We start from the raw sequence: 13,021 nt of genomic DNA, 5'->3' as shown, positions 1-13,021 counted from the left end.
AGCATTGGTGTAGACTGTAGAGCGTTACCTATTGTTACATATGTACAGTTTCAAATCTGAAGTAATGTAGTTAGACACATGATTAATTGGTTTTTGTGTGTATATGCCTATATTTTGTGAGCATTATGATTTTCTTTGTTAGTGAGTCTTTCAAACTCGACATGAAAATCTTTGAAGTACACTATATATATGGCTATATAAGTATATATGTCCTTTCAAAATAGAAACGATACATTAACAAGCAGCTTATAACTTTTACAAGAAGATCAAATATTGTTAGATATATAATTATCAAATTTTTTTTTTTATCAATGGAATAGTTAAAACGCAATTAACTTTAGAGCTACAAAAGCTAGTATGTCCGGTGCCCCACAGATGACATATATAATTACATACTGTTATGTACACTTTCGTTCACCTGGAGCCCATTCATTCATATGCAAGATTTGTAGTTTTGTACAATTCAAGAATAATGCCTCCAAGGAAAGCTATCCGCCTCTTAGGTTTTTGAGGTTTTTCCCTTTCATTCTCCTTTTTTCTGTACTACTACAACCATCTCATGTTTTTAAAAATCACACAAATTTTCCACATTATTTTAATCGAATAAATATCAATCCTTGTTACACTGTAAAATCCATTACTCGTTTCTCCATCTTGTTAACTCTCTCCCTCTCTCTCTCTCTCTATATTTTTTACACTTGCGTTTTCAGGATTTTCTTCCTTCTTTTTACTTTCTGTAACTTGTGCTATTAGCCTACTACTACAACCATCTCATCAACTCTTTTATATGTATTTTGGTTCTTATAAAACACGCCTCGCATTCATTTCCTTTTATGTATCTACACAAACAAAGCTTTCTCACCTGATAATCTATCTTTTTCATTTTTTTTTTCTCGTAATTATTCTTATATTTTCTATGTGTACGTGCGTCTATATACACATACAACCTTCATAGATCTAGTTTTTACACGTTCTTATGTTATCAATAATAAGAATATGCATATGTTTGAATTTTTTTTTTTTTTTTTGTACTACTACTTCAATTCAACAAAAACAAAAAAATTAAAAAAAAAAAAAAAAAAAAAAATTATATCTAAATTTAGATCTATTGTTTTTATGCAATTTGTATAATAATTTTAAGTGTTCGGTGAAACTTGAAAGATGATCACTATTTTATAGATATTTTTAATCTTTGGGTGCATGGTGGAAGGTTTAGGTTGTACAATGGCCAAAATAAGGAGATCGAAATGATTATCAGTAACATTATTAATTAGGGAGTACTAATCAATCTCTATAAATAATGAAAAATCTTTACTTTGTGGTGGTGTGTCATCAATGTAACTCATATGTTAAAGCTTTACTAATCATATGATCTAATCTGTCACCTATTGCAACCGGCCACCATGCATTACCACTTATACTTTCGCACCACCACTTGTTTTACTAGCTACCACCACCCACCATATCACCCGATGCCTTTGTATTTGCAAGATTTAGTGTTATAAATATGACTTGTTGTTGTTGTCATAAGTAACACAGTTGTTAGCCTTTTTTTTTTAGGTTTTGTGCACCTTGGTCAAGATGGCAAGAGATGATTTTCTTTTAGGAAACCCCCCTCATGTTCAGCCACTCCCATTCCAAATTCTTCCTTCTCAAGCAATGGATGACAACAAACGTCCAAGATCCAACTTCACTGTCATCCTAAATGGTTGATTATTGTTACCATATCCTATATATGGGTTCTATTTATCATCAATATACTTATATATTATATATGTCTGTAACTCTAACTGTGTTTGGGGTGAAACTTTCTAAAATTCATGTTTGGGTATAACATTTTGTTATGATTTCCAGAAAAAGCTTATGCTTTTTTCAAATTTAAAAAAAAAAAAAAAGGACTCAAACTTGACACAGTCTCTTAAAAGTTCCACATCAAGGTCTACCGGCCAACACACATGCAAAACTACATATCGATCAAGTGTATACTAACTGATCGAATCTAGTTTTTTTAGATATATGATGAAAACAAATATCATTCTTGTTACAGGAATTCATATGTTTTGTGCCGTAACTATTCTTTCTGTGCCGTATGCTATGAAAGTGGGAGGTTGGAGTGGTATAGCGACATTGGCTCTATTTTGCCTTGCATCCGTTTATAGCGGTTATCTACTGGGGTTATGTTTTGAATATCATCGAACAGAAATCAAGACTTATCCCGACGTGGCAAATGCAGCATTCGGAAGACTGGGTTCTTATTTCGTCTCGGTGAGCTTAATAAACCAAACTATGCAATATTATGCATGATCAAGATGCCCAGACTAATTAATCTTTGTGGTTTTTATTGCAGTTCATTGTCTTCTGCTACAACTATGTAAGTTACTAATTATTAAACCATTATTATTAGCATAATCAATACTTGTGCACAAAACCTAGCTTCCGTACGTAATGGCGAGACCTTATTAATACATTTACTTCTACTAGTACTAAATTTACTTCTACTACTACAAACAAATTATTATGACCTGTTTACCCATTAAATACATTTACCACCTACAAATACACTCTCAAATATTGAATCGAAATCTTTGAATGAATAAATTCAATTAATAAATGGCAACGTACAAAGCTCACCGTACGGTGATCACCAAAAACTTGAATTTACCACAGATTTCTCACTTGTCAAACGACGAACACTTTCTGTTGATTAAAAATAATTGTCAAACAATAACATTAATTTTTGCTCCTCGGAGAATGGGAGACTAGAGAGAGGTAGGAGAGAAATTAAAAAAGTGCAGAAGATGATATATAGAGTTAATACATAATTATATTTTATACGAATTTATATTCTACAAGTATATAAATATAAACAGGGGTTAAAGTGGGGTATGAAGGACTTTTCAAAAAAAAAAAAAAAGTGGGGTATGAAGGTGCACGGTTTTTAGCCAGTATAGTCTCAAGTTTTTACGGGTTCAATAATCACAATAGACATATTAAAAGTTAAGTCCAAAAAATAACATTTGAGACAAGTTTGGAGTAGTTTCCAATGAAATAGCCTAAATTCATCTCCTCTATTTTACAATTTGGGCTAAAAATCTCCTTCACATAAAATCGATAGATGTAAGTAAATTTAATGTAAGTTTACATTTATCTCTTTGACTTATCCTCAACAACTTGACGATTGATTGAAAAATTATTTTAAGAGAATGACTGTAAATTAATGCTGTGATTTTCGTTTACTGTGTTCTATTTTGGAGATAAATATGTAATGAAGATGTCTTTTTTATAAGAAACCTATTTTACGTGGAGTCTTTTTTATAAGAAACTTAATGACTTTTTTTTTATATATAAAAACCAGTTCAGTGTCTGATATATGTAAAATATTTGAAATGTAATCGTAACTTCCCATTTGGTAAACCACTATCCATCCAAGCCAGAACCCATAGGTCTCTGGTCCAACTCTCGTTCCCTACAAAAATTTAACCTTAATTATGCTATTATCTAGCAAGTCATGAGAATTAGGTTCATATTTTGATATATCAACTGAATGTGTGCAGGCATCCTGTGTGGAGTATGTAGTTGTTTCAATGAACACATTAGCTTATGTGTTCCCAACACAACTTTTCTCAGTACTACATCATATAATAACTGTTGGAACCTTGATAGCGTATGTCATGATTATTGTCCTGTATTTTGTGGTTTGCTACCATAACTTCCAGAAATTTAATTTCTATCTTACAGGTATGTTTCTCATTTTCTATCTTACACTTTCTTTTTAAATGCAATTTTAGACAATTGAAATACGGAATGGATATATTTATCCAGGTTTAGGGGTCTTTTTGACTCTGGTCCTCGTGCTTTCTTTGTTCACGCATGGAATTGTAAATCATGCAACATACCAATTGAAATCGACAAAATTTTTCAACCCGTCCACATTTCCAATGGCATTAGGGTTTTACGCCTACTGTTTTGCGGGCCATACTTATCTGCCTGAATTATATCAATCTATGAGAGAGAAGAGGCAGTTTCAGAAGATCATGCTAATAATGTATGTATTTTTGCTGTTTTATAATTAGCTGTATAAATTTTCAGTTCTTGTTTCATGATATGATCTTTTAGGTTTTCTTATTTAAGTCTATAGTTTTGCTTATAATCGTTCTATTTGGTGAAGCTTTGTGGCAAGCTTCTTTTTATATCTGGCAGTGGCGATAAATGGATATGCACTCTTTGGGAAAGACGTGCAGTCCATATTCGTGCTTAATATGCCTAAAAATCAAGTTCCTGCTGTGGTCGCTATTCTTAGCACAGTGAGTCAAAAACTCGAATTCATGATAGTGTACTAAGGGATATTCGATTATTGCTAACATGTAATAACCATATTTCTCATTTACTAAAATATTTCTTATGTTATAGCTATTGGACCAAGTGATCCGATATGTTCTGGGTGTACACTCAATTAGTAGGGATCTTGATGAGCTAGTGAAGCGGCGAAACCATGGCCTAAGTGACCGCACCATTGGGTATGTGATTAGAGCTGTGTTAGTAGGAACAACAATCATTTTCTCCTTGATGATCCCCGTCTATGGTAAATAACTTTTGTCCCAAATATTTCAAGTTATTTCTTGTTTGAAAACAAATTAATAGTGATGACTTTTCAAAATAATTTGACAGGCACCTTAATGGCATTTATAGGATCTACACTTGGGATTGTTGTGGTATGATCCTAATTATCAACCTCGCCTGATGACTAATTGAGTTTTCTATTTGGCAAACGACTGAATGATTGTGACCATTTTTGTTTGTTCCAGGCTCTGATAATCCCCTGTGTATGCTTTCTTCGCTTGAGATGGGATCATGTCACTCGACCACAGGTATCATATTCAAACAAATGGAGTAATTCAATAATCCTACTTATGCTTCTTCTTAGTTCTATGCTTTTGCATATATCAGTCAAATAAAGTCCATCAACATCTCTAATTAAAATCACCTGATCCACTACATTCCAATTCATCCTGCAGACTTCTAGCAAATTCCAAATAACAGTCAATTAAACATCCATCAAGCATCATGTACCCTTCAATTAAAACACAAGTCTAACTTTCCCTTAAAAGGCCTTGTTTTGCATCAGTCATATTTGTTATCTAGATAATCTTCGTAAACCAGAATTACATGAACTCCAAAAACCGAATTGAAGTAGTTGTAATGTTATTCGCATGAAATGAAATGATAAACTCCACTTTCAATTATTTGAGTAGCATTCCCTCTTTTATATATACCAAACTATTTGTTCTGAAATTGTATTCTTTTTTTTTTAATTGTAGGGTGTTCTTGCTGGATTCATCATTGTACTGGCATTAGTCGCGTCAGTACTTGGGATCTCAAAGAGCTTGCCAGAATTGATAAAAGGTGTTGAAGATTAGTAATTTGTCAGTTTTGATGGTTTTTAGGTTATTAGTCATGTATGAAGTTACTCCTTGTAAATAATAGGCCATGATGAGAATTTAGAATAACCCAACAGAAACCAAGGTTGTTTTCTTGATTTGAATTTGACCGGTGTTTGATGACCTCAGATTAATAGTCGTCTAATTGGATTCTGCTAGAATTATACGGTAAAATGTTGCAGAGTATTTTGTTGGTAATCTCTGACGTTTCCTGTTGGTGTATAGACTAAACTGGTCCTCTAACAAGTATGATGCACCAACAAGTATGACGGATCGACAAGTCAGATGGACCAACAAGTATGATGGACCAATGATCAGAATGAACCAACGAGTAAGTTGAACCAATCCTCAAGAAACAGCTAAGAAGGGACTCACTATTGTCCAATAAATACAATGATGCATAAGACAAGGGAAAGTCTAATACCCGGGTGATGAAGCACTCCCAAAGCGAAGCATCCTATTACCCAAAGTGGACACTATAAATAGGTGCCCTCAAATTATCGTTCCAACATTACAATCACCACTCTTGCTACTCTCTCTCTAAACTATGATTATCTCTCTCATTGGAGGTTCAGTCCATATGAACTGTGGCGTACCATTCCTCCTACATACGAGGTTTGTGAGTTACCAATAGGGAATCGCCACCCGAAGGAGGTCTCTCCTTCGGTCCTCTCATTATTGTGTGTTGTTCCATCTTATTCGGTTTATCTCTGATCCATCAAGCATCCATCTTAGAAGAACCGAACCACTTCTGGTCCGGTATGATCCAAACTATTGCATCATCCATTAGCACGTCTGGTCGAGTTGACTCGAGCCAACTGCATCCCAAGAAGGAGCAAAAATACCCTTCGACATTTCCTGCATATATGCCATAAGATATGTATACATAGTAAGCTTCAAACTGAGCGTATATAATATTCCAGCCAACTCAAATGAACCATCATATATAAATTATCATTAGACAGTGTTTGCTTGCACTAAATTTTTGACCAAAGAAAACATGGTTTACTATACGCAACTTATAAATGTGGGTGTTAAAACCTAAAAGCAGGTGATTGTACTCTCAATCAAGAGTACTAAATCAACACAGAACAATAAATTTGGAGTTTTGGACCATAAATCATCAAATAGGCTTTTTTGCCAAAGATAAACTGGGTTATTGTGATGAAAAAAACAAACAGATTTAAGAACGAATTGAGCAAAAAGCATCACTAAATCAACAAATTAAAATTCTAACATGATCTGTACATAATAAGAACATGAAACAAGCCTGCTGTTACAAATAAATAAATAAGTGTGGTTGTATACAACAATTGAAGAGTGTTTCAGAAAGAATAAAGTGGAGACTAGAGAGAGTGAAAAATGTACTTTTCAATAATAAAAAAATGTGTAAATCTAAAGCGGCTACATCGAGTAGTATTTGTGTGTGCCAGTGCGGCCGTGCTTATACAGTTATACGTACAAGGATTAAACGATTAAACCCTTGATTTTCAAGTCAACGCTCAACATTACATGACTACAAGTCCCTTAAGCCCATATCCACTAAGCCCACATGTCTTCAAGTCGATATATAAGCTAAGAAAAGAAAATTAAAGAACAATGTTTACAACAACACTTAAACATATGTCATCAAGACATCAACTCATTATGACATCATGTATAAAAATTTGTACCAAAGATCGAAAATCTAATCATATATTTAATTAACATCCCCATCAATCTCATGGTTAATTAATAAGAATGTGCTTCAATTACCCATGACCGTTCAGAGAAAAAAACAAAGTTTTATATAATAGCTTTCGTAAATGAGAGAATTTGTAATAGATTTTGGAATCATCAAACAAAAAATGTGAGATTTTAGAAAACGTGAACTTAAAGTTTAAACATGTTTCACACATGTAAAATAAGTATATAGAAACATATTTCACACATGTTTATTAAAGTTATGTAAAATAATGAATGTGCGTAGTTGAAAAATAGATGACTGTTTTAAAAAATGCCATTATCACTGAGCTATTGTAATTTGGTTATGATCGAATTTTCAACTAAATGTTTAAACTATTGACTATTCTAGTAACTAGACCCGGCAAAATGGGCGGATCGGGCGGGTTTGAGTAACGGGTTAAAACAGGTACAGGTCAAAACGGGTGCGGGTCCAAACGGGTCATTTCAGTAATGCGGGTCAAACAGGTGCGGGTCAAAGCGGGTTGGGTGCGGGTCAACCCATTAAATTTTAAATAATTTTTCTTTAACATCTTTTTAAAATCTCCATAATTGTGAAAAGTATACTATTTTTTCAAGTTAATTATTTTTATATGATTTAAAATTAAATCTTCCTTTAAAATAATTGCTTGTACACAATATATGTCTATTATTATATATATATATATATATATATATATATATATATATATATATATTTCTGTTATATATCATCACAAACCTCAAATGTATTAAAATAATAAAAATCCATTTAATTATTAACAAATAACGCTCATAATAAAATAAATAAATAAGAAAAAGGAAGAAAAAATTAAAAGTTAATTAGATTATCAACAAATAATAATAATAATATAATAACTAAAGATATAAATAAAATATGATGCTCTATTGCTTAGTAAAAAAGATTTGGTGTTGCATATGTTAGGAATAAAAAGGATAAATAAAAATGTATGTCACTAAATATATAAGTACATGAGATGGCGTGGTAGGTCTGTGTGTGTATTAAAGCTCCAAATACCCAATCACTCAAAAGTGTGATTAAAAATAAGAGTAGATGTCATATGCAAGACCGCATGTATATTTTTTCAAAAGCCCAGTTGTACCCAATAAATGAAATGAGTTACCCAACTAAACCCAATTTAACTCATGCGGGTATGGATTACCAGGGGAACTAGTAACATTAGTGATAAGAGTCTATATTTGGATATAAACATTATAATTTGACCATTGTGATAAAAAAAAAAAAATTTAAGTTAAACCATCTAATTTTTTTTATTTTGTTTATGTATAGGGTCCGTCAGCATGATGGTGTTGGTGTTGGACCGGTTGCCCTGTTGGTGTTGGCGTTAGGTGTTGGTGTTGGAATAGAGAAAAGAGATAATGACCTATGGATGTAGTGAACTATGACAAAATGTCTATGTTATGTATTAATTTAATCAGAGGTCTATGTTATGTAACGAAATTACCAAAACTGTTTAAGTGAGGGGTAATCTACAGGTAGCCGGTTACCATCCAAAGGGATAATGACCTGTGAATGTATTGAACTATGACAAAATGTTTATGTTATGTATTGATCTAATCGGGGGTCTATGTTATGTAATGAACTTACCAAAACTGTCTAAGTGATGAATGTTATTTATTGTTTCCAACTCCTCCCGAGTATTTGAGAACTGGTATTTGCTTGTTTCCATTTAGTTATTTATTAATATCCCGAAAAGAGAAATGATGAATTCTGAGGTCAAGGGGATTTGATCTTTTCAGCTTTAGGCTTGTAATGCGTTCTTCTAAGTTTGTTGTTTTGTTGCTTTAACTAAAATCTAGCAATTAGTTATTCTTTCCCATTTCAATTATAAGTTATGATTCAAGAAGCCATGTAAGAATACGTCCCCTAGTCTCTCATTGTTTGTTTGTGTGGTTTGTATATGTACCAATAGATTTGTGTGTCAATGTGTATATGTTTGAGAATATATGTAGTGATTGGTTTCAGGTTCTTGACCGTATAAGAGATCGTAATCTTTAAATGCGATTTTAATTTTTGAGATATTTGATTTTTTGGTATATGATTGTGTTAGGGTTGATCGGAAAAATGGGGGAGTAGGTGGCGGCCAGAAGATATGAAGGTGTTTACAGTTTTTATATAATTACAGAACTTATATACATATATGTTTCCATAAGTCATATTTATTTATATATGTTAAATGAATAAATTAATTATTAAGATTAAAAAATAAAGGGAAAAAATTGGTGACCAGCTTTAGCCTGTAACATGCATCCCTTAGACAGTTTTGTTAAGTTCGTTACATAACATAGACCCCCGATTAGATCAATACATAACATAGATATTTTGTCATAGTTTACTACATCCACAGGTCATTATCCCTTAAAAAAATGGATGGTAACCGACTACCTGTAGATTACCCGGTAGCATGCATCACTTAGACAGTTTTGGTAAGTTCGTTACATAACATAGATCCCCGATTAGATCAATATATAACATAGACATTTTATCATAGTTTATTACATTCACAACTCATTATCCCAAAAGAAAATGTTATTAATATTAATAACCGATCAAACTTGCGCCACCTTCGCGCCTATTATGGAACTTCACGTTTTTTGTCAAGTATAAATTTGGCATTACTCATTTTGACTCGGTTCAATTACAATTTACAACTCCTAAGAAGTACTCTAACTCTCCTACTTTACCCATTTATTAGTCGATGATAAAGGAAACGAAATGATAAATGATAACTCTAGTACATATTATACAAATATATGATATGATGCGCACTTGTAATAGATTTATTAAATATTGTGGTAGGTTAACACTCCGGTGTAAACACTTTTAAAATAAGAACGGTGAGAACACTTAGAATCATCATTTTGATGCATTAAAAGTCCATAAAACTAACATAGTGCTTAATTAATTATTGTTATTTAAGTGTTTAACAACACATTGATCCGTCTAAATCGAATTTTTTTTTTGTGTACATCCATCTTGGATGCATATTCATTAATATGATGAATCCAACAAAAAACGAGATTCTTTCGATTTTAACAGATCAATATGTTGTTAAACACTTAAATAATGATAATTATAATTAGTTATGCACTATGTCAGTTTTATAGACTTTAATGCATCAAAATGTAGTTTTTAAGTGTTCTCATTTTAATTTCGTTTTCATTTGATCGTCACCATATTGTGTGGTATATATATATATATATATATATATGCGTCACTATCTTAAGGGGATTAGCAAGTTAATAAACAGAATAGGTCATATATAATGAGATTTATGTAACTAAAAAATTTATATTTCGAGTTCAATTTCTTTTTTTATTAGTTTCTCATAAAAGTTCAACAATGACTCGTAACGTGACGTTTGTTGATTTTGACTCCCAAACCTTATTTTCTTGTGTTCCTTGAAGGATAGTAGATAACGACTACACTGAAAAAGACCAAAACTTCATTCAAACCCCATTCCCCACCTGTTTTTCTCTCAACTTCCATCAATTCCATCCAAAATTCTTTTTTTTTTCACATGTTTTGTTCCAAAACATGCCCATTTTTTGTAATTGTGCTTCTAAGAAAATGAAAGGAGACATAATTTCACCCACCAGAAAACCCACAAGCTCAACATCTCATACCTCATCATCGTCTCGAAAATCATCAAAATCAGATCAAAATCCTCGTACACGAGTATGCACACCACTATCTCGTAGTAGCGAAAACAATAGCTACTACAAAGACTCATGGAAATCATCTATTTCCAGCGGAAGCTCAACAACTCTGTCGAGCTTCCGCGATTCCCTACCTCAAAACCCACATGTTTACGATTTCAAAGAAATCTTCACATCAACAAACAAATTCACGTCCATGAAACATTCATCGTCATCCACGTCAACATCTTGGCGGTGTGTGATCCGCGGAGACGACGTAATCGTCTTCCAACGAAAACTTCATCGTGCTATCGACGAAGCAGAGCTTCGCGACAGACTTATGATGATTTGCAGAAGCCATCACTCGAGTTTGATAAAACTCCGAGGGGCTTCAATATCTGGAAGTTATATATATCTAGTTTATGATTATATAAAAGGCGCTAGCCTTTCGGATTGTATTACAAATCCTAAAAATGTTAATTATAGTGTTTTGACAGGCTGGATGTCACGTATCCAAATTTCGGCTGATTTAGCGCATGGGCTAGAATACATTCATAATTCTACTGGATTAAATAAAAAGTTTATTCATAATCATATCAAAAGTAGTAGTATAATCGTTACGGAAAATCAAATTGAAGAATCTTTGTGTTATACTGCAAAGATATGTCATTTTGGTACTGCAGAGTTATGTGGTGAAACAAGTTTTGACGAATTGAATACAAAAAAAAATGTGAAATTTCAAGGGACTAGAGGGTATATGGCCCCGGAATTTCAGGAGACTGGGGTACCTAGTCAAAAATGTGATGTGTATGCATTTGGTGTAGTGATATTAGAAATTATGTCAGGTGAAGTGTGTTTGAAATATATTGTAGATGATAATGGGGCTTATAAAAGAGTGAGTTTGATTGAGACGGCTAAGACTGCGGTCGAATGTGGTGGAGTAAGACGATGGATGGATAAACGATTGAAGGATTCGTTTCCGGTGGATGTGGCTGACAAGTTTGTTAAGTTGGGTTTGGAGTGTGTTGATGAGGATCCGGATAAGAGACCGGATATGGGTTTGGTTGCAGGTCGGGTTTCTAAACTTTATTTGGAATCGAAGAGTTGGATGGAGAATATGGGAACGATTCCTCCTGATTTTACTGTTTCTATTGCTAGTAGATGATGATCGATTAGTGTAAATTTTGGTAAGTAATGTTAACGATTAATCCTGTCTATAGATAGAAACCAATTGTGTTTTTGTAAATGTTTATGACCATCTGTATTACTAATTTTGATGTAAGTATTGTTAACAAGCTACCCATAAAAATAATGTTATTTGATCTTGTCGTTAAGATTAGGTAACATATACATAATAAGTAGACTTTAGAACAATAATTTATAAATTATGTAATCATAAACTCGTAACATATAACTTACAATATATGAAACGTAAAGCCTTAAAATTTATGATCTAAAAAAACATAAATTGAGAAATCTCAAATAGCTTAATTTGTATTATTGATACAACTTTTTCAAGAGGAAAGGAAACTTTTATGACTTTAAATGTGAACACAAGGACATAGAGATATAGAATAACTGTGTAACTATACTTCCAAAACCTCGTGATCAATTGAGAATATAGCTCAAAGAAAATAATAGATGACTTGTCAATATCTTAAAAAATCTTTTGCAATAATAAAAGATAAAATAATGTACGTCTTGAGAACTCTATGCATTATCGTTTTGTAATGCTAACAAGCAATATAAGAATGGCTGAAAACCCAATTTAATTACTATTTGTGAAAGAACTGATCGACTTTTTGATATATAAAATCCTATAATTTCTTGAAACGAAAAATATACCAAATACAGCCGGTACCTTAAATCAATAATTTGGAGTCAAATTGAGGAAACACTAAAGGTACCATAAATCCATAATAGATAGGACCTCATAGAAGCTTGCGATCAGTTTAAGTGAAATTGTCCAGTTTTGTAAATTATTGTTAATAACAACAATATCACAATTTGATTAGCTATAAGCATTCTTTCTCCTCAGCATGTAGATTTCATTAATTTTACACAACAAAATGGATATTGTAAACACGTAAATGCTTTAATAGATGAGGAACCAGGGAAATCTGAGTCTTTGCCTCAAATTTATGTAAAGTGGTATTCCAGACTAGGTTTGAACAAAGGCCACATGTGTTCACCTGGACACT

General features: G+C 32.6%; 2 protein-coding genes across 2 annotated transcripts; both read left to right on the top strand.

Moving 5' to 3' along the window:
* The first annotated feature begins 1,581 nt into the window (after positions 1-1,581).
* On the top strand, positions 1,582-5,417 carry LOC122590034 (amino acid transporter AVT1C-like). Its single transcript, XM_043762374.1, has 10 exons — positions 1,582-1,708; positions 2,048-2,265; positions 2,348-2,371; positions 3,555-3,738; positions 3,823-4,045; positions 4,169-4,304; positions 4,411-4,582; positions 4,669-4,712; positions 4,806-4,868; positions 5,319-5,417. Exons 1-10 carry the CDS (start codon positions 1,582-1,584, stop codon positions 5,415-5,417), a joined length of 1,290 nt encoding a protein of 429 aa, XP_043618309.1.
* Positions 5,418-10,752: 5,335 nt separating this feature from the next.
* On the top strand, positions 10,753-12,066 carry LOC122585506 (lysM domain receptor-like kinase 3). Its single transcript, XM_043757631.1, has one exon. The coding sequence runs from the start codon at positions 10,753-10,755 to the stop codon at positions 11,983-11,985; it is 1,233 nt and encodes a 410-aa protein (XP_043613566.1). The 3' UTR covers positions 11,986-12,066.
* Positions 12,067-13,021: the final 955 nt, after the last annotated feature.

The sequence above is a fragment of the Erigeron canadensis genome, chromosome 1, assembly GCF_010389155.1.
Source record: "Erigeron canadensis isolate Cc75 chromosome 1, C_canadensis_v1, whole genome shotgun sequence".
NCBI lineage: Eukaryota > Viridiplantae > Streptophyta > Magnoliopsida > Asterales > Asteraceae > Erigeron > Erigeron canadensis.
The sequence above is the reverse complement of the archived record's forward strand: the minus strand, read 5'-3'. Positions and strand labels throughout refer to the sequence as shown.

Bases quoted from the DNA above. Each gene is read 5' to 3' on its own strand.
- LOC122590034 (XM_043762374.1), top strand. From the start codon at position 1,582: ATGGCAAGAGATGATTTTCTTTTAGGAAACCCCCCTCATGTTCAGCCA. The intron at 2,266-2,347 runs GTGAGCTTAATA...TTTTTATTGCAG, and splicing joins TGGGTTCTTATTTCGTCTCG to TTCATTGTCTTCTGCTACAA. The intron at 4,046-4,168 runs GTATGTATTTTT...TATTTGGTGAAG, and splicing joins CAGAAGATCATGCTAATAAT to CTTTGTGGCAAGCTTCTTTT.
- LOC122585506 (XM_043757631.1), top strand. From the start codon at position 10,753: ATGAAAGGAGACATAATTTCACCCACCAGAAAACCCACAAGCTCAACA.